General features: G+C 37.8%; 1 protein-coding gene across 6 annotated transcripts in view; it reads left to right on the top strand.

The window, feature by feature from the left end:
• The window catches only part of PTPRM (protein tyrosine phosphatase receptor type M), a 443,671-nt gene that overhangs the window by 234,668 nt on the left and 186,954 nt on the right, over positions 1 to 22,049 (top strand). For all 6 annotated transcript variants that reach the window (XM_050971530.1, XM_050971533.1, XM_050971531.1 and 3 more), the window contains exons 10-11: positions 815 to 1,016; positions 4,720 to 4,822. In XM_050971530.1, coding sequence (XP_050827487.1) covers positions 815 to 1,016; positions 4,720 to 4,822 — 305 coding nt within the window. The remainder of the gene's footprint in view (positions 1 to 814; positions 1,017 to 4,719; positions 4,823 to 22,049) is intronic.

Raw genomic sequence — 22,049 nt, 5'->3', positions numbered from 1 at the left:
TTTCAATTTTTTTAATAGCTTTCATATTTTTAAATGGCTTTCATATTTTTAAATTCTCATTACAGTGCATAGAAATCAGTAATAATAGAAGAAGTCTGGATCAAGTTTTACTGTGAACTTATATTAACATTTCTAATGAAAACTAAAAATACTGTTTGAATCAAAGAAGGAACTGAGGATACAATATACGTTGCATATATTACTTAACACTTATCTTTTCTTCCCTCCAAATGAGAATCTGACCTAGGTACAATATAATAACCTGAAAAAATCCAAATTAGCAATTGTAATAGCTAAGCTTCAGATTAAAATAGAAGCTTTACCCAATTTCTGAAAAATTTGCCTGAAGCTGCCCTTATCATCTTTTACAGATAACCTCATTCAGGGCAAAGTGTAATTATAGTAAAGTCAGCTGGAAATGGGGGGCTGCAGACCCTCTTGGTCACTTCTCAGTTTTTACCTGTTTGTTTTGGTTTTTTTACTGGTGCTGATCAAAACCAACAATAAGACGAATTCAAAATGTGACTGTGTTAAAGGCAGCATCTTGAAGGAATTAACATAAGCCTGAACCCATCCTTTAGAGTTGTAATCTAGCTGCCTCTAAGTCTCTGTATCTCTAAAAGTAATAACTCATACAAGTTACGACTCAGTTCCTGTGCCCCTTCCTGGGATTCAGGATTTGAAGAGTATAAGAGAGTAAGATAGCTTATCATAAAATGTCTGACAGCGCATACATCAGAAGGGTTTACTGGATAAAGATGCAATCTCAGTCCATCTGCTCAAGGCAGTTTATAACTTTCTTATTCTTTTGCAGATCACCTACAAGGCAGTCAGTTCCTTTGACCCAGAAATAGATTTATCCAATCAAAGCGGGCGCGTCTCAAAGCTAGGAAATGAAACACACTATCTGTTTTTCGGACTGTATCCTGGCACTACCTACTCTTTCACCATCAGAGCCAGCACAGCTAAAGGCTTTGGACCGCCAATAACAAATCAGTTCACGACTAAAATATCAGGTACTTCATCAAAGAATATTATTTCCTTATGATAATGAGTTGGGTAATTCTTTCGTTGTTTACTTCTTTAGAATTTAACAAGCAGCAAAATAAAAAAGGCAGAACAGGTTCATCCCTGAAGATGTCAAAGTGACATGTATTACCATGCCTGAAGAACTTCCAAGTACTTAAATATTAGCTATTGAAATTCCTGTTCTCAACTGTAACATATCACTCAAGAAACCCCTGTGAATTATGTTTGCAGCCAGTGCCAGCTGCAGTCGCAACATTTAGCATGGGGTTTTTTGGGCCTGAAGATGAGGGTTTCATTCAGAGCTTAGTCAGCCTTGACATGATTCTAAATTAGAACAGTAACAGTGCTGGAAAATCTCTTTAATGAGCCATGAACAGTCGAGGGTAGGGCAGAGATGCTGTACATCTAGAGCTCACTTAGAATCCGTAGTTAGTTGCCAGGCTGCCTGTGTTCTAACAGGCATGGGGACTGAAGTGGATACGAAACTGTATTAGACAAGAACATCAGGACTGGTGGTTTTCAGATAAACAGCAGCATGACTCTGTCACTTCTGCAGATCCTTGACCAATATTTCAAGCCCTCCCTTGAGGCAGAGGAATGTTTCATTGAGGGAATATTATTGCATCCTCCAAAATGCTTATGTAATTCATGACAAAATATTTTGCAAAGTTACGGTTGAAATCCCTTTATTCTGCACATCTCTATGGTCTGCTTCAGAATTAAACTGGCAGTTCAGTAATAAACTGGCCCCTTGATAATATTTATAGAAAACTGCCTTACTTATTTGTGGTCAACTGGGATTTCCAGAAAGCATTTGGGTACAAAATCTTCTTTTTATTTTACTATCATTTCTGTGTACTTCTCCCCCATCCTTCATTTTCTGTCCTCACTGGAATGAAAAAATTGACACGTTTTTATCAGAAATAGAATGATTTCTCCCATCTTATTACAGGAGAGGACAGTTAATGCTAGGTGGAAATTACTGCCAATGCAGCTGTTTGTAGAGAAACAAAAACGTTGTTAATTTTCAAGTTAGACAATTAACTCTATGGAACATGAAAGCAACATTGATCAGTAAAGATGGAGTTTGTTTTCCATCCCCTTTCCTATACCAAGCAGAAATTTTCTCTGTCAAAAATCAATTTCTGACACAGCAGAAATGAGTTCTTTATGAGTTTGGATGATGAGAACACCCCTTATTAGAATGAGGAATGGAGACTACTGAGTATGGATGAGAATCTGGACATTTGGGAATAGTGCTAGAGCTTAAATTTGTTTTCTGAAATGATACATCATCAAAAGAAATTCACTAGTGGTAACAGGCATTGCAGGAGTGCTTGAGGGTGAGGCAGACATCCAAATCTGCATGTGGTGAGGTTCTGCAAACTGTCTTGTCTGTACCCCACTCTCTCATAGCTTCCTCAGTTACTGTACTAACAAGAAGTGTTTATATCTTGTCGATAAGTAATTTAAACCAATCTCTGCATTTAAAATAGAAATAAAATGTGTGTAGTTTTTAATAAAATTAAAAAGTCCTGACTAGCCTTATAGCTGTTGAATATGGAACCCTTTTTGCAGTGAATTGGCTGTGATCTCATTGTCTCACTGGAAAGCTTTGAGGCACTTTCATGTGGCCAGTGATTTCCATTTTGGACAAATGTGAAACAGAACTTCTGAGCATTTCTGGATTAAAGGTTTCACTGTTTTTTAGAACATATTAGGTGCAATTTGACCAACTTTTGCATTTTACTCTGTCTCATTCTGGACTGAGTTTTCTTCGGAATAAAAACATCTAAATCTCCTGTCAAGTGTTTTGAATAGTACTCTTATGTACTGGAAATAGTTACTGTGTTTTATTTTACTATTACATGAATATTTGAATATTTCCTGTTTTCTCTGTTTATTAATAAGTTCCTTATTTACATGTAAGCAGTGTCTTTCTTCTCCATTTACCCTTGTCTAAAGTAGACAAGCATAAATGGAGAAGAAAAAAAGTAGCCAAGACTAAAGGTTTTGACTGGGAGAACCACAACTCATTCTGGGACAGGAAGACAGTCTTGCTCTTTTTACGGACACTAAAATTAGTAAAGAGAGCAAGTAGGGACTTAGGACTCATAAATAGGGAAAATCAAAAGACTTGCTAAGATGTGGGCAGTAGAAAAAAGACAAGTGACAGAGTAGTCAAAAAATGTTCAGAGTTTATACAGCTTTTGGAGACGCAATTCCTGTCCTTTCTTGTTTTCAGGATGTTCTTGTTTCAGGATGGGACATGATATGAACAAGTTGTGGATATTCAAAATTGCAGAGTGTGGCTGAACTTCTAAAGTAGTGTTTGATAGTATGACTTAAGTGGTACCCAAATTACTTCAAATGACTAATCTTAATGTTTGTGCCTTATGTCAAGAATTGTAAACAGAATAAAACCTTCTCAGCATACAAGGAGGTTTTTGAAGACTATTTTTTTTTTTATTTGTGAAACATTTCAAAGCTGGTGTAAACCCATCCAAAGCAATGAAGATTTCAATGTTTTCACAGCAGTCTGAGGGATTGTGGAGTACAGAGCAATTCTTAACACACTCCTTACTTGGATTTGTATGGCACTGTGGATAAAGAAAGAGAAATTAATTTTCTTTTCAAGTAGATGCAGATAGTACTGGAAAAATGTAAATTATTGGAAAATACGCTGGAAAATAATTTCCTAGAGGTTGATACTATCTATATGTGGAACATCATACACTCTTTTGCTATGGTACACACAAAGTATCCAATAAGAAGAAACTGAATAAATTGAGAAGAACTAAATTAATCTTTGGAAGAATCTTCTAAGGAAAAAGTCTTCTTCCCCACTGAACATGTTTTGCCTTTCAAGTGAGAATTAGTTTAAGGAAGTTAATTGCCCCGCATTATTCCTGCAGTCAGAAGAGACCATTGGAATGACCACTTTTTGCTTCTCTAGCCTTTAAATCTGTTAATTGTGCCTCACCATTAACAAATGAACAATAAAGATAGGGCAGCCTGTCAAATAACCAATTAACTGAGTAGCCTTCCCTCCAGTGTAATGATACAAATGTGAGGAGATGATAGCAGTGAAGAAAGAAGCAACAGTAGAAGGCAGTAACTGAGGCATCATTTGTTTTAATCACAACTGTAAATCTTTAATGAAGACAGTTTGCAAAAGTGCTGACTGGGGCTTCAGACTAAGATAAACTCTTGTCTTGGTGGACAATAGACCCAAGACAGTTATAGCACTGGTTAAAATTCCAGGAAAAACAAATTAGGAGAGTACATCGTGATACAGCTGTCATACTGAGAAAGCTGGGCTCAGTTTCAAAAGCAATAGTCACTTCAGCATGCACATTTGCAGATGCTGTTCTTAAGATAACTTTTCATTTCCAAGTCATGGATTCTCAATAGTTTCTGCAAACTGACTCCCACTAGTATCTGTTTCCTGTCTTGAAACTGAGAGTGAGCTGGTATTTCTTTATTTGGGATTTGTTGGAGTTTATTTTCCTGAAGCTATTTAGCAGTTGTCTCACACTTGCCTTGTAACAGAAAGCATCTTAGACTTGTAGTACGGTCTAAGTATTTGAAGAAGCCTTTAAAATTGCATATTCAAATAAAGATACAGCTCTTGAAAGAAGAAATACAGGAATAATGATTTTATTTGGCTCTTTTCTTTTCTTATTCTAGCACCCTCTATGCCACCGTATGAACTTGAAACACCTTTGAATCAAACTGACAGCACTGTGACAGTCTTGCTGAAACCTGCACAGAGCAGAGGCGCTCCTGTCAGGTACTGGGGGAAAAATTCTTTATGAAATTAAAACCCAAATTGATTGACTTCTTGAACATATTTTCTGGGGATTTTCTACACAGCAATCAGTGTCTAAATTCATGTCTGTATTAGCTCTAATTAAATTAAATAACTGAAGAAAATGAAAGTGCTTTGATGTTGAGTGTTCATGTATTGTTTAAAGGATTTGATCCAGATGCAAGTGGCTTGTTCTTTGAAGATAAGGAACAAAGCCATAGTTCTGTTGTGTGGGTGGCTTCTTTAAGGTAATTGCTTACTGCAGTGTTATAAGTTCAAGGGCATATCACATTTTTTATGCTGAGCTACTGTCTTTAATATTCTGTCTTTTTGTTTACTTCACAGATTTAAAGTACTGAACTCCTAGTAAGTTAGCCAATTTAAACAGTATGTACTGTAGCATTCATAAAGTATTTGCATTATTTGACCATGATAGCAGAAATAATAATTTAAACAAGCAACCTTTAAAACCAATATCTTGGATTCTTCAGTGTTTTATAGTATCCATTAATGAATTTCCAGTTTTCAGATGTTCATCTTCCTGCCAGATACATGGTACTGTGTAAGTTCTTCATAATTAGAATAAAGGATGCCTGATTTTCAGTGAGGAAGACAGAGAAATTGTTAGATGATTTTAAATGAGAACCAGTAATGAGCTCAATACTCTGAATAAACAAAAACAAAGATGGGAAAGAGATTCTTCACAGCTATAGGATGTTTTCCCTTTTGGCTAATTGTGTATCCTTGTCAATTCTTTCATTACTGTAGGAAGTGTTTCCATCTATACTGAGTGGCTATCATATATTTTCATCCTGATGCTGAGGTTTTTGGTAATTTCTGTTCATCTGGGAAATACAGATCTGGTACGCTCATACATGCATGAATGAAAACAAATGGTCTTTGTGTTTCTTCAGAATATTCATGCAATTAATATAATTAGGAATTTTTACTGTTAGCTATATGTATTATATGTACATAGGTCTGCATTTTGGGAATGCTGTCCAGTTTTTCATTGAGACACTTTTTTGAAAATGAAATGTAGCAGAAGTCTGAACCACCTGAGAGAAAAAGCAGCAAATATTGGGCACATTTAATGAAACTGATTTAGCAGGTTAGATTAGAAACAGAATTATTTAATATTTGTCTGACTTTGTCTCACAAAGCTCTAATGTCGTCCTTCTGAATTCAAGCATCTGGATGAAAATGATACAAGTGGGAGTCATTGTTTAAACATGAATGTATTAGGCTATTAATAAAGAAATTGTTTCATTCTTTTTATCTACATTGTGAACGAAAGATGATTGGCTCCTGTAGCAGAAGTGACATAACAGAAACTTCACTGACAATAGAAAGGAGCTCATTAGGAGATGAAAGTGTGCTAAATATGTGGATGAGTGGTTAGGGAAATAGGAGGAGAGATTTAAAGTGACATGAAGCTGTAGAACTGACAGATGAACACACAGCAGCAAATTTACTGAGGTCCTTTGCAACAGGTCTTAAAGTAAAATGAAGGCTGACTGCAGACTTAGTGTGTAAGTGCTGAGTGAAGCAGAATGAAAATGAAAGTTAGAATTTCTTAATACTTCTAACATTTTATAGTACATTCAACTCCCAAGCACACTGCTTGCAAAACAAATTCTGCATATGGATTTTATCATCTTAATCTGTATTCACTGGGTGTTGAAAGTTTAGTCATACTTCATTTATCCACACCACTCGGCAAGATGCCATGTATATTGATTCTGCTACAGCTACCAGCTTGGTTAATGCAGATATCTGAAACTGCTCTAAACTTTCAGTGTAAAAGACTGTTGTTATTTTATTGATCAACACATCAACCATGACACATAAAATTCTTCAATTCCTGAGATGGAAAGAGAGAGCACAAATTCTGCCATTTACGTCAGCAAAGCTGATACCTGTGGTCATTCTGAAGTCCAGCTTTTCCCTATGATTAAATTATTTTTGTCTTCTTAAATGCCACTTAGAAGCTGCACACAACCTGCACAACATCAAAGGAGAGAAGGTGCAATGCTGATTGCTTACATGTTGATTCACAAAAACAGACTTTATAGAAATGTTCAGAAAGCTCTGTTTACAATGATTAAGTACACAATAATCATAAGGGCCAAATTGTATTGCAGGTTGTTTTAGAATAGGACTGGACATGATTGAAATGTATTTTGTCAGATTTTTAATATGGTAAATACTGCTTGCTTTGTCTCCTGTTTCAGGTCCAGCATGTTTTATGGTTGTTGCTGTCCTTGTTTCAAGGAGATTATTTTGGAATTATATATGTTTAAAGCAGTAATGCGTTCAGTAATGATGAATGCATGTACTTTAACAGCTGGCTAAGCTATTTTGACTTTTAGAATGATTGTAATTTGCAAGACTTAAATGAAACAAAAAATGTTTAATTTAAGATGATCCCTTTGTTAAAATTGTGTAATATATGTCTTATTGCAGATACTCTCTTTTTTGAGATATTGTAATTTAAGAGTCTGTAAAGTTTTGAAGAATTTGCATAAAAAGCATACAAATGCAAATATATTTTCTATGAAGGCTCTTCAGCATCTGTTGAGGGAGGACTCATTCTTTCAAAGCAATACCATTTGTATATTTTACTTCTCCAGGGCAAGTTAGCCTAAAGTTTAGAAGACACTGGGGTCAAATTTTCTGCAAATGTATAAATTGGTCAGTGCCATATACTCAACCAGAGAATGCTAATTTATTGCAAAGATCTGGCTCGTACACAGGAATGATAGATGCAATGCTTGGTTACTGCGTGTATTTAGTGCTATTTATACATTCATCTATGGTAGAAAGAACTTAAGATTTTTTGTCACGTTGCTTTATAAAAGGTTCTTGTGACCTCCTGTGGAAAAAGTTGTCTTGCAAGGTTTTAGCTTCAGCAGGCGAATGAAGTTCTCTTTGCTGCACCTATTTCTATTCAGTCTTGCCATGATAAAGGTTAAGTGTTTCCACTTCTTTTATCTGTTTACATAAGCAGCAAAATGTTGTCCCCATACCACCCTCTTCCTGCTATTCTATGCCACATCCTCAAAAAGCTTTAATAGTAAACATCCCAAAGATTTTGGCTCAGATAATACTGGAACTACCTGGTGATAGCAAGTCTCTGTGAGGAGCAGACTCAAGAAAGAGCAAAATAGATAAGAAAGAAGGCAAGACCATACAGGCTCTTCTTCGCCTCATGATCTGTTTTTCATACTACATTATTACAGAGTTTGGCTCAGCTGGATTTGCCCCATTAAATTCTTCTGGCCAGTTAATGGCCCATTTCAGAGGGGTAGAAGGTTGGCCCAGCCAACCTTTCTACTCTTACAGACACTGCAGACATGTGGTACTTTCCTATTCCAGTCTGAAATGAAAGAACAGGCTGACCAAATGTGTCAGCTAGCAAATCCCTGTGGATGCTATACTTGGCATTTGGGACACCAAAGTACTTCCTGCTCCAAGGGCTCTAAGTATGTGGGATCAGTCCAGCAGCATCTGGGGCTGCAAAGCCCAGACAGGGTGAGAGAGAGAGAACTGCAGCAATTGCCAGGTAGTATAAAACTATCTTCAAGAAAACCTGCAGAAGGAAGCAAATAAACTTTGAATTATGTGAGTTGAAAGCTAAGTGTTCTAGAGTGAATGCAATCTGTGTACTCTCCATGCATGCCCTTTATCACCTGTGTGCCCAACTTCTTCCAATTGCCTAAATAAGAACTCTAATGGGAAAATAAAGCAAACATCTCTACTTGAAGTGCTTCATTTTGAAACATACTTTAAATCTCTTTACCTGGAAGAAGTAGCATTTATTATACTTCAAAAGGCCATAATAAGATAATAAGTATTTTGCAGTACAGTTGGAAACTACTGTAGATATTTCAAACTACATGTTATCTAAAGCGATAAGCACTCCATTCTACTGCCTCTACAGAGGGACACATGAGATTGCCTAAATTTCACAAAAATGTACATTTCTTATTGCTTATCCAGACCTTTAAAGGCATCATGTAAATACTTGGTTCATTGTCACAGCTGGAATAAAGGTTATCTGCACATGGGCCCTGGCATAGGAACAGCATGGTTCACAGGAGGTTGAAATGATGTTAAGAAACCTTTGTCAGCCCATGTTCAAGGAGTACCTAATTCTATGCATGGCTTAGCCAGTTCAACAGCATTCAGAGTGTAGTAGTCTTTAAATGACTGACAGAGGACACCAAACTCCTCCCCACTGACAGTAGAAGGATAGAGTGAGTTAATCTGAGAGGGTCACCTTGAACCGCAAACTCATTTGTAATGCAGCAGTTCCCCGCGGAAGCACATCATGCTACACGTGTAGCAGAGGTCACAGTTGCTTTCCCGTGCCTGCCACACACATTACAGGGCAGGAGGATTTGTCTTAGGGCCTCATCTCTTTCCTTCAGCATGACTGGTGCTGTGAGGATCAGCCTTCCAGTCTGGCCATCGCCTCTGCTCTGTCGCTGTGTCCACTTCCTTCCTCGTAGGCTGGCAGCAGGCATTGGCGCTCTTGTGCCACATAACTTAAGTCATGCAGCACTGTCCATCTGCTTCCAAATGAAGAAATGGGGTCATCTGAATCCTGAGAGAGCTTTTTCAGGATTCTCCAATCTGAGAGCCTTCCAGAAAAGCCACTGCCTACCTTTATTCTTGAAATGTACAAAACTTACTGACTTGGTCAGGAGATCAGCAGATTTAATTGTTTCACTGGCAGTCAAGAAATAAAAAAAACCCCCACACAAAACAGCAAGACAGGCAGGCTGTTTCGAAATCATTGGAACTCAGGAAGCAGCAGGGTTTCAAACACTCTGAATACCAAAGTTTCAGGATATTTTCCATTACTGTGAAAAGTCCATGAGACACTTGCATTGCTCTTGTGAGTGTGTTGTAGCCACAAGCCTGGGCCTTAAATCCACTTCTCAAAGTTCCTGATATCTCTGTCTGAGTTTCCATGTTGGATAGTAAGAGTTAGTTACTGTGCATAAATTATGAAGGCAGACATCATGAGTATAATTATAAATTCAGGATATGTGAGCAAATGAGTTTTGAAATGGGAGAATGCTGATTGGTACAATAAGAGATGTCAGTGTTCTGTGCAGGCAAAAACATGGCAACAGCACATGCCAATAAAGACATTGCAATACCTGCATTTTTAGCTATGTTCTCTCACAATTCCCACCTTTCACATTATGTAATGCTAACGTAATTTTGTAATTTCCTTCTATTCCCAGTGGCATTACATGATAACACAGGAATAAGAAAAAAGCAAATCCCATGTAGACACAGCTGGGGAGAGAAATATCAGAACTGTACATTATTCAGCAAATTTGGAAAGCTTCTCAATAAAATGAAAAGTGAACTCTGGCCTTTCAAGAGCTCACAAATAAAACCGTCTGGATATTAGATATATTTATGATAAAGAAATGGGCATGTTGAAATAATATAACTATATGTGTTTAAGTAGCATTACTAACTCACTAATATTCTGGAATGCCATGCTCAAAATACAGCCTTTCAAATTACTTGAGACTACAGGATCTAAAGAGCATGAAGGGAACTCTTTAATTTGCTTCCTACAAGCAGCCTTTCTAAGGGTCTGTAAACATAAAGGCCTGAATTGTGTGCTGTAGGGTCAGCTCTTTCCAAATCATAGTTTTACAACCTGTAAGGCAGCCAGTAAAGTTGTTTAAGGATGTCTGTGGTAGAGAAGGGATTGGGTTTTATTAATGCCCATAATTGTCACTTCTTTATAGCAACAAGTATAATTATTTACAGCAGAAGGGTCAATTTTTTGTTTCATTGAGGGAACAGTGCAGTAATTGCTTATGCTATAAAAATGCTGTAATTCTTTTTTGTTACGCAGTAGAACTTGTCCTTGGATTTTTTTACTGGGACTTGAACTAAAATTTATGGTACCTGTTGCCTGGACATGCGTGGTGCAGCTTCACATGTCCTGTTCACAAATTTCCATGGCCCTTTTACTGTGGCTTCTCACATAGTCTCTGAGTAAAATGAGTATTGATCCTCGAAGTACTGATTTGTCTCACTAAGAACTCAGCGTGTAATGATACCTGTCTTTTAGCAATTAATAGAAATTAATCCATAATAAGTAAAGCAAGCTAGAGCAATTCAAGAATAAAAGAGAAAAAAGATTATTCCATATCTGTGAAGAGATTAATTTCAGTTTCATAACTCATTAATACTTTCTCACAGATTTTGGTTATAATTAACAACTTAAAAATTTCCTGCACTGTTAGGAGGCTCTGCTCTTTTTTTTCACATTCGTTTTACATGCTGTCCTTAAGTAGGTTGCAGTGGAGACCATATTTGCAGAATCCCTTATGAGTCTTCTCTATATTACTTACCTCTCATTCTGACAGCATCAGAATGAGTTCATCTCTCCCAGTTCTTTGTTAAGATCCTTTGAGCACTGGTTTTCCCAATCTCACTCATGAAGGCTGAAGTCCATCAACAATTCAACCAGTGAATCATTAACTCATGGAACTCACACCTGTTTTGCTGGCTCTGGATTGCCAGCTTTAGTCAGAATTGATAAAACATGTTTTTCTTACATCTGCTTACTAAAATGAACAGCTCAAACACTGAGTATTCCTGGAACAGAACGGGGTCATTTTTGCATGATCCCTTTGAGAGGGATGGCTCCTCAGTGCTCAGATTAATGTCCTTGAGCTCAGACTTCAGGTGTGCATATTTACCAGTGAAATCTGTATGTCCAGTACTGTTCTCGTGTGCTGAACCCAGCTGGCTGAAACCAGTCCATATTCATACTGCAGAGCCCCTAGGCACTTGCACCCCTTAACAGATTTCTGTTTGGGAACAGGCTCTGATCATGTCTGAGAATTTTGGGGAGAGTGGTATCTGGCTGGTGCCACAGCCCTGCTGGGGACCTTTCCAGCAATTTAACAGGGAGGACAGTGTCCCTGGAGAGATTTTAAGCAGGTTAGTGTTAGCAAGTCTGAGCCACCAACCTGTTTTCAAATATCATATGTTTCCAATAAAGCAGCAAAAACCTCTGACTAGAAGTAGTTCCTGAAGCTCCTCTCAGGCAAAAAAGAGACCTGAAGTACATGTTCTTTTCTTATGGAACTTTTGGTGTTAGAATTTAGGTGGTATTTAAATGAAAACAAAAATAATGGACAGGAGAAAGAGCAATTCCAGTTGATTAGACAGGTTTCATAATGTGCACTCTCCTAGCTCTCTGATTTTTTTTGTATTTGTGTTTTCATGCTAGGCCAGCCTGAGCAGGAGACCACAGCAGTGCTGTACAGATGGTTGGGGTGTGGGAGCAGTGTGGTGAAAGCCTCTCAGTTTGAAAACAGTATTTAACCCCAGCCTCTGATTTATGCAAACCTGCTGAGTTGTTAGGTTATTGTGGAAAAAGCTGGTATGAATGTCACATCTCTCCTGAGAGAGCTCAGACACTTGTATCTTAAGCAAATGTAGACCTGTACAGTAAAAATCCCAAATAAAGTGTATTTTAGGTCTTTAAATGTAAGCATATAGTTCTGTCTGAGTTTAGGAAGTTCCTCCATTAGGAGCATTGATCATCCTGTAGAGAGAGTGTGAGAGGTACAATCCTACCTTTATGGCAGAGGGGCCCTCTGGAGTTGTAGAGACATGTTTCTCCCTCTGAGTGTGTAGGTGGCTCAAATGTCCTTCTGTGTGCTTGCCTTGAGAGAAGAAGGTGTTTAATGTAGGGACCACAGTGAAAGAGTTATGAACATCAGTGGAAATTACTGCATGGCATGATTTTTGCAGGAATACTCAGTTTAAACATAGCCAAGTTCAAGTGCAGAACAACCAGAGCAGTCCTTGAAAATGTAAGAGGTGCTGCTGCTCTGTGCTTACTGAAGTGTGCCAGGGATTTGTTTTCATTTTACTGTGTACTGTGGAAGGATTGAAGGCACAGTATGTGGGCCAGCTACATTTCCCCTGGTGGCTGGAACAGGATTATGTGGGGATGTATTTTGTGGAGACATTTCAAAGTAATTTTCTGACAGCATCACATGTATGTTAGTTGTAGCCACAGTGCTGAGTGTCCCATTCTAAATTCCTATAAAACTGTGGTAAGAAATTGTCAGGCATGCATAACCCATTGCTCTCACTGGGAGCCTTCTCTGTTGACCTTAATGTGTATTATATATTCCCATCTCCTTGTCTGTCTGAAATGTAGCTTTTCATCTTACCTCAGTTCTTTGTTTTTGCAAAGGTTTCAATCCCTTCTTTGCAAAGGTTTGAATCCCATCAGTATTTTTCCTCTCAAATTCTAGATGCCAAAGGGAGGTGTCCCAAGTGAAAAGTATGGTGTCACCTTTGATCTACATCACCTGTTTCACTCCATGAGCACTCAGGTCAGGCTTGCAGGTCATACTGGAAGCCCCGGCTGCTTGGCCCCTGCTAGTGCTGAAGACTTGGCAGTGTTGCACATCAATATTTCTGTGCTCTAGCTATGCCATATACTTCCTGTTTTTGTGTTTCTCAAGATTCAGTTTCTTTTTCTTTCATAAGATTTAAATTAAGTTTGTATTTCTAAGTGGTTCATAAGAGCTCTGAAATAGAGACTGTGATACAAGTACATGTTCACTGTGCTGTATAGTGACATACTGAATATCAACTGGGAAGTGACTCAGTGCCTGTTTTGTTTATAGATCTAAAATATAACACATTTGGTCCACTTGACAGTAATCCTGCCTGCAGCACTGGATTGGAGTGTTGCACAGAAAATACTGAATAGTCTTCAGGATGAGATCTAAAGTTTGCCTTTTATGAGCTAATAAGAAGGATGCATCTTGTAAGATAGAGGCTCATTTTTGGAAATAACAGAGGGGAAGAAAGTGTGTGTGGATGGCTCACAGTATGACTGTGAATCATCAAAACACAGCATGGGTGTGAAATAGGCAAATAGACTGTGCTCAGCAGGTGGGGTTTCCAACAAAGGTGACAAGCTATCAGCATCATTGCACAAGACACTGGCAGGACCTCATGTGAGCTCCTATGCCTTGCTCTCATCTACAAGGAATACCAAGGTACTGGCAGCACAACAGTGGAATGTTTTGGCATAAATGATCACGGAAAGCCTGTGTTACAAATGGTGGAACCAAGAGAGCTTGACTTGTTTTTTAACTAGCCAGTTAAGGCCAAGAGAAGAAATTATTATTTTCTAAAAATGCGTCAGAGGAATAAACTTCAGAGGGGAAGGAGAGCAATTTTAGTTCAGAGACCATATATATAACTCTAAGCAGTGGTGAATTGAAACAGATATGGCAGGAAGGTGGTCCTAGTTAAAGTCACACAGCACTATGGCACCAAAAGCACATTTTTCAGTGTTCTGTACATGAGAATCCCCAAAAAAGCACAAACCTTTGTCAAGGTTCTCACATGGATCAGAGGTGTCTGACAAGGAGCAAAAAGTCAACAGGATTTTTCTAATAATTTAGGTTGCAACACAGTACTAATCAGTACCACTTTAATTGGCTTTTCTACAGATTCTTTGACCATGGTGCATTTCCATACTGCCGATGACAGTAAGAATTTTTCTTTAGTGTTGTGCATCTTGAGCAAGTTTGTGTGAGCCCTTTATTCACTAGCAAGCTCTAAATGGCTGCATTAAAAAGAATTCTGTTGCTAATACTTAAATGAACAGTAGGAGGACTGTGGTTTCTGGAACAAAGTAATTTGGGGCAATTCCTAGCTCTCAGTATAAATTTTTGATTGAACCATTCTAAACCATTGAACCATTTGTACTAAAGCATTTTGATCATGCATTGCAAGCAATCAAATAAATGCTTTTTGTTTGATACTGAGTAATGTTAAAGGAAACTAAAGGATAAAGAGAAGTGCTGCATGGAAAGAGGAAGAAAAGCTATAGATGCACTCCAAGTGAAACACTGTCATTCCCCACACTTGATCCTGAAGGAGTATTCATTTTGCTGAATATTAACATGTAAACTTTCTGCTACACTGTTCATTTAAGTAGGAAAGGAAATCACTGGCATTTACAACAAGCATCATGACTCTAAAGCATTGCTAAGTAAAAGTTAATCTGCTCAACTGGATTACATTAAATGACACAAAGAAACATTAGAGTCAGTTACTGGGCCCTACAACTGAGAGCAGCAGCTCTTTAGTCAGGAGAAGTGTTAAAGCCTCAGCCTAAAACAGCATCAGAGAGTGGTAGGCTAGATGTGTAAGGCATTATAAAAATGTTGAATTTAGGGAGAAAGTTCCATGGGGAAATCAGATGAGGATAGATGAATTAACTGCATTCTCCCATCTGGAGTTGAAGCTGTTTTCAAGATTAACCTCGTAGGGTAGGAGAAGCACAAGGCCAAAATCTCATCTGTATTTAACAGTTGTGCTAATCCTGAACTGTGCAGAATCTTTTATCTACAGCCAGATTTCCTGTGGGAAGAGCTGTACAGTGTCACGCTGCCAAGGTTTCTGTGCCACCTAATCCTACCAGAGTCATTCCCTGTGCAGGGAGGAGGAAGAGTTATGCCTTCACTGACAGAATAGAAGGTCAGCCTTCTATTTATCCACAGAAGTCCTGGAAACTGGGGACAATGCCACAAAAACTGACTTGTGTTCTGTGTCTGCCTCCATCGTTTTGCACTGCTGGTTAAAGTGCCCTGCAGAGCTTTTTTGTAGGGAAGAAAGAATGAAAATGAGCTTAGTAATCTCTGTTTCCAAATTGCTGGACTGGAACCCACTGCATTTAAGTTGTGGAAAGAGACATTGTGGAGAGACATTGAGAGGCGAGAATTCTGTTGTGGTTGTTTTTGTTGTGGTCTTGTCTTGCTCTCCTACAGCAGAGATAGCAGGGGAAAATGTTCCTGTGCATTGGGTGCTTAAGTGGTAACACTGGCCTCTGCAGTTGCAACTGAAGCACAGGCATGTGCTGCTTCTTACCAATTTTCCCATGAATACAAAGCATCTGGCCAGGAGAAAATGGACAAATGAGACAACATCTTAAATGACTGTAGTGGATCTGTTTGAGCTAGTTTCTCCATGCTCTGCTTTGAATCCTCTCACTGAATAGATGAAAAACTTCATATCCTCTGTGAGTGCTTTAATGAGCAGTAAACAGTTTTCAAGCTTTGAATCAAAAAACCTGTTGAAATTGGCTTGTGTATTCAGTCAGCTGCCTCAGCAAATATTTTTCTTCCTGTGCTGTACACAAAGCAGCAGATTGCAAAGCATCCTTGAATAAAGGGAGAAAATAAGCATTCTCCATCTACTTATAAACTGCTCATTTTAATGCATCTATTTTCTTAATTCCCCAGCTCAATTCAGTAGTGAATTTCCAGTGCCCAGCTTTGTAGAAGATGTGGGATATATTTAGTGTTAACAGTGTTATTAATCCATTAGCAGATCTCCTGCTCTAAATCTTACTTCTTAATTTCTGTGTAATATGACCAATTTGCATGTGCATATTAATTCACATTTATAAATAAGAGCTGTGCAGGTGGCCATAGTCATGCCCATGAACATGGGTGCCTTTGCAGACTGTCCACACCTCATGGACACTCTCCAGAGCATATTTACAACATTGCAGTAGTCTGTTTTTTACTAGAAAGCATTGAACTAGAATATCACTTACTTGTCATCTTTATAATCAGTTTCTCTTAATAAAATTACTTTTTTAATTTTCCAACCCCTGATGATCTTTCAGCATACATGCAGATCTAATTGTTGTGGTTTGAAATACCTAAGCTGTATGTTTTTCTTACCTTCTGCAAACTGCATTTTCTACAAGTTTGTGCAGAGCAGAATGAAAACCACTGCTCTAGGAGGCAGCATCACATATAACATGCATAAATTGGGAGTTGAATACAAGAGGCTGAGCAATAGTGTATCTTTATCATTTATGCATGGATTTAGATCTGAGGGAATATTCCCATTCCTTAAGGGCATCACATCATTTCTCAAGGTATTTTTTTCATTGTTTTCTAATTTAAAGTTGTGTAGCTATTGATCTTCTTCATGGCTATTGAGGAAGAAATCTCGTTTGAAAGTGGCCTGGGATTTCTTTGAAAGTAGATATTACTTGGGCAGGTTTGCATGAAGACTGCTGTTTTTTTGTGTTGCTCCATGTCTTCTAACTCCAGTAGAATATTGTATTGTATCATATCCAGCTACCCTGAAGACTGCAGAATGAAAACAACATAATATAGTATTTATTTAAAAATAGGTGCTTGAATCTCAGAACTGTTTAGTGGAGATGACATAACATATTCATCCCATTTAGACTTAAGAAGTGTGACTGCCTCTGTTAGGTGGCAATTGGCCTTCCTCTTTTCCTGAGAATCCAAGTAATCTGGTCATTCAGACCTTGCTAGATCTATTTTCTACATAATTTGTGAAAAAATGGTAACAGCATTCTGTCATATTCTATAATAAGAAAAACAGTCTGTTTCTTCGTTGCTCCCTGCCTCACATAGCAGGATGGAACCTGGTGGAATCTGATGGTTTGGGTGCCATCAACAATTTTGCTGAAGCTGAAGGTGTGTTGTAATGAATCTTTGCGTTCCAGTCACAAGCAATTTTCAAGCAGCAGTGAGCTGTCTTTGAGTATCAGAAAGTTAGGCATACACTTGCAGAAGTGATACTTTTGATTCTGATAAGATGGGCTGTGTGATCTTGCAGATTGTTGCGTATTGGTTTGCATGTGTTCAGACTCCTGGAATTTTCTTTCGTATCTTCTTCATTGATCTGTACTGTACCATTGTGCATCAGCATTTTCTTTCTCTGTGACAGATTGAAAAGAAGGGAACAGTCAGCAACAGACATGACTTTCCATTTTGAATATTTCCTTCAGATCCTCTCTAACCTTGTTCTTTTTTAGACTAAATTATTTTAGACAGTTTTGCTTTCTTTAATTTATTTTAAACTGTGACAAGACTTTACTCCTTCTTCCGTGCTTTCCTGTTGTTCTGTAAATTGGCTTTGGCAACCTGAAAACTGGTGAATTAAATGGTGTAATATTGGCTTATAAAAGCACTTTGCTTTCTCTACCAAGATACTTTTATCTTATACTTACGAACTGATCGTTTTTCTGTATTCTTTTTAAAAAGAAATTAGGCAAAGAACATAAAGCTGATTAAGAAGCTTTGAAATGGTCTTTGGATTGTTCCAAGTATCATAAATGTAAATTCATTGGAAGTCTGTTTTCTGGCTTGGTACCAAAATATATTGCCATAGTTTCAGCAAAATTTATTGAAGTAGAAAACAATGTTTATAGAGCACACAGTTCATCAGACAATGAGAATCTTATTTTATGATCTAATAGCACATTTTAGCCTGCAGTAATAGATAAGATTTCTTAGTTCTTACAATTTGCTACTAAGCATAGGATTTCAAGGTCATATTATTTGATTTGGACTAACTTTGGATCACAGTTTTGCTTGTTTGCAATCTGGTCACATTCTGTTAAGTCTTTGGTAATGCATCGGACTTCACACTCGGGTAAATCAAACAGATGAACAAAAATGTATGTACTAAGAAGTCTTAGAATAACCTATATTCCACTGCTGGTATTTTTTGAAAAACAAACAAACCAAAAAAGAGGATTTCTAAGATGGTATAACCACATCTGCTTACAGTTCTGAGAAACTGGCAGTCTGACTGAAATTAAGACTTCTAGAATAAACTGCTAATTCTTGACACAATATAAGGTGATCATTTTGCATACTATATATATCTAAACTTTCATTACAATTGCTGTGTCCCTGTGCTTGTTACAAATTTCTAATTACTAATTTGCAGTGGCATCAAAGAAAAAATACTCAGATAAAGCTTTAAATTGGTTTAGTAAAAAAATCAGCAGCAAAAGTCTTTCATCTTGACCTAATTTACTTGAAATTCTATGCCTGATGTGAAGATTAATAACAGGTGGCCTTTCAGGGAGCACTCACTTTGAGTCTAATATTCTAGTTGTTCTTTTATTATCCCAAACATCTATAACTAAAGGATTTTTGCACCGTGCCCTTTGTTCACAATGTGGGACTGTAATTGAGTTCATATTTCTCACCCAACCTTTCAGCTGTAATTAATATTTTATTATATCAGATTTTATCACTAAATAGCCTAGCAGCAGGGTATTGAGCCACACGCACGCTCCCACACACGCGTACACACACAAAAGCCATAGTGACTTATTGATGCCAAGCAAGTTCCATGGAATGAGTTATGGCTGAGAGAATACAAAATAAATTCGTGGTACCCAGCTAATATTCCAAAGCAATTTAGAACTCATCTTATCTTGATCAAGCCAGGACAAAGAGAAATTAAAGTTACAAGACTGAAATAGTCAGTGTTGTGTTGTTATATCAGACATGTGGCATCTAACAAAAATGGTCTTTGCAAGACCAGCTATTAAGTGTTTTCATTATTATATTTTATGAGCAAGACCAGTTTAGGTCATACGCTCTTTGTGCTAAGAGTTACACGCTGTCCTCTGAGCTCTGCTAAGCACAAGCACCTCCACAGCATGACAAATGTAAAAATATGAACATCTAAGTTGATTTGCTATTTTTCCTTTAAACTGGAATAAACCAAAATGATTTCTTTGTGCTACACTGCATACCAAGGGGATTGTGGGTGTAATACAAATTTTGGAAGATGGATAAAGTCTTATCATACAAATATCTGTAAACAAGATTGGAGAGAAATATTTCATAAACCCAGGTAACTTTGATGATGGGTTGTTTTCATTATAAAAACTTCCCACATAACTTGTGACTAACTGGCATTCCTCTTCTCAGCAGGATTTTACACAGAAGTCTCCCACCCCCTCTGCCTCTCCCTCTCTGTGTCTCCCTTTTTTCCTCTGCATCCCTCTTTCTCCTCATCTCCCTTTCACCACCTTCCTTCTTCCCTCACTGCTTTGAATAGGTGATTACTAGAAGAAAGTACTCAAATTAAGAGCAGATCAGTAGCAGGATAGTGCAGAACAAGCTCTGCGCTTGAGGTGGTTTGTTCATTGTTTGTTAACAGCAAAAACAGCCTCTTGAAATCTCTACCTGCAACTTTCTTTTTAAATTATTTTTAGTTGTTTGTACCCAACAATGTTGCTTAGAGAATGAGTAGGCCCTTTTTCCCCAAGGGGGAGAGCTCTGTTGAGAAGATGAAGAAGAGCTAAGCCTCCTTGCATGGTCAGGAGAGGAACTGCAGTGTGTTTCTGGCTACAGGAAAGTGTAGCCTTGCTGTGGTGGGAAGGATGGCCTAGGAGGTCCAGCCCTGGGGATCAGTGCTTATGAGAGCACAGTTTTATTTCTTATGGGGGTAGGGACAATCTGTTTAGCTTTCTGCAAGTCAATATATCATGTTTTCTCCATTCCTGTATCTCAAGTTACAATATATCTGGAAATACTCTAAAGAAAAAGAGGGAAAGATACCTATATATGATTGTAAACAACTTGGCAATGGTGAGGAGCGGCGTAATAAGCAGCTGAATGTATTTATTTATTTTTTATTCAGTTTTTCCATGTTGACCACCAGAAGGTCTCAGAATAGTGGCTTGGTGGACTGTTTTGTGGAATTAATAATCTCACAGTCTCTCTGTGGTTTGCATCATTCATTTTAAAGGCAAGTTGTGAGAAGACCATAAAGAAAGTAGGAGGCATTCCTGTTTTGTACTGCTTGGTAATGAAGTCAGTCTCAAAGCCCTGGAGGATCTAAAGCTTTAGGTTACTTCACTTTAGACCAGCATCATTGAAGTTAGTGATATTGCTGCTTGGGCTTAAATTAAGAGCATAAAGCCATGTGGAGTGAGATCAATAGTATCTGGTTCCTAGAGGGACTGAGTCATTACTCAGTAGGAATAAAACTTTTCACTGGTAAAATGAAGAAAGGGACTACTCCTTGTCTTCTGTGTGCTATATTACATGTCCAAGATTAGAATTAAGCTTTCTGACTTATAAATAAGTTAAAGTTTACACCTGGCTTTTTTTCTGGTTTCCTAAGAAAACAAGTCTTAAGTATCATCCTGTTCATCCGCCTGGGTGTTCCTTCCTTCCCTCATTAACAGAGGACCTCTTGGAAATTTTCAAGCAGTATTGTGAGTGTTGCATAAATAGTGAGTTTCTCGCATTCTTTGGCACCTCTGTGAAAGACCCAGATTGGCATCTGAAGGGTTAGGCTGTGTTGGACTATGAGTTAGTTCATTTCATGTGGGCCATCAGCAGAGAGCTACAATTGACATACCAGCTCCACAGGCCAGGATGGAGCCCAGAAGCAGCCACAGCATGAGTCTCCTCTTTTCCAGCCCGTGTTTGGGAGATGCTAAAAGGAGCTGAGCATATTGAAGGTGGGAGCTGGGTATTACAGATGACATGTGGAATAGAGATGGGATTATAACATTCTGGATTTCTTGCAGTAAAATTTGTTGTGTCTATTTATAAGGCGTTGATGCATCTTCTGTTTCAAATGGCCTTTAAAAAACCCAGTACCTGGTCAATGTTAATGGGATAGTTTTGTCCCTTAAACATGAAAGAGCTGTCAGCAGAGATGTTTTGTTGTTGCCAAAAAGTTAATGGTAGCATACCTAGCAGAAAGATTAAAAGGTTACATTTACCAGAGTTATTTATGGAAGAAGCCAAGTGTCAGTTAGTAGACCAATTTTAAAAAATGCTCAGTAGATCACAGTGAGTGCAAAGAGATCTTGTAGGCAGTCATTCTTGGATAACAACCCCCCCCACCCCCACCCCAGTTTTAAGAAAGTACATAATAGGATTTTCCAGCTCTGTTATGAAATAAATTAATTTTATAAATGAATCACAATTTGTTTGTAAAAGGTATTTGATTTTTTAATATAGCTATGAAATCCAACGTCTTTTACAAACACTGTGTGTAATGTATAAAAAAAGTAGATGGGTGTGAGTTGTTCAAAATGCTTTGTTTAAAGTGTATCTATATTAGAGAGAGACTTCATTTTTATTTTATCTTTCCTACTACTGCTTTTTATTTTCACTTCTTATTTACCAAACAGGATGATACATGTCAAGCTGTTTTCAGTACATTATCTGTTATTTTCTTCTTTTCTTCTCTACTTTCCTGCCTTGTGTAAACTTTTGTATTCTTGAATATTTCAATATTTTCCTACTTTTGTTTTGTCTCTTTCTTTCTCTTTTCATATGCACAGTTACTTGTCTGCAATATTGCT

The sequence above is a fragment of the Serinus canaria genome, chromosome 2 (assembly GCF_022539315.1).
Source record: "Serinus canaria isolate serCan28SL12 chromosome 2, serCan2020, whole genome shotgun sequence".
NCBI classification, from domain to species: Eukaryota; Metazoa; Chordata; class Aves; order Passeriformes; family Fringillidae; genus Serinus; species Serinus canaria.
Note: the sequence above shows the minus strand (reverse complement) of the source record. Positions and strands in the feature narration are given on the sequence as shown.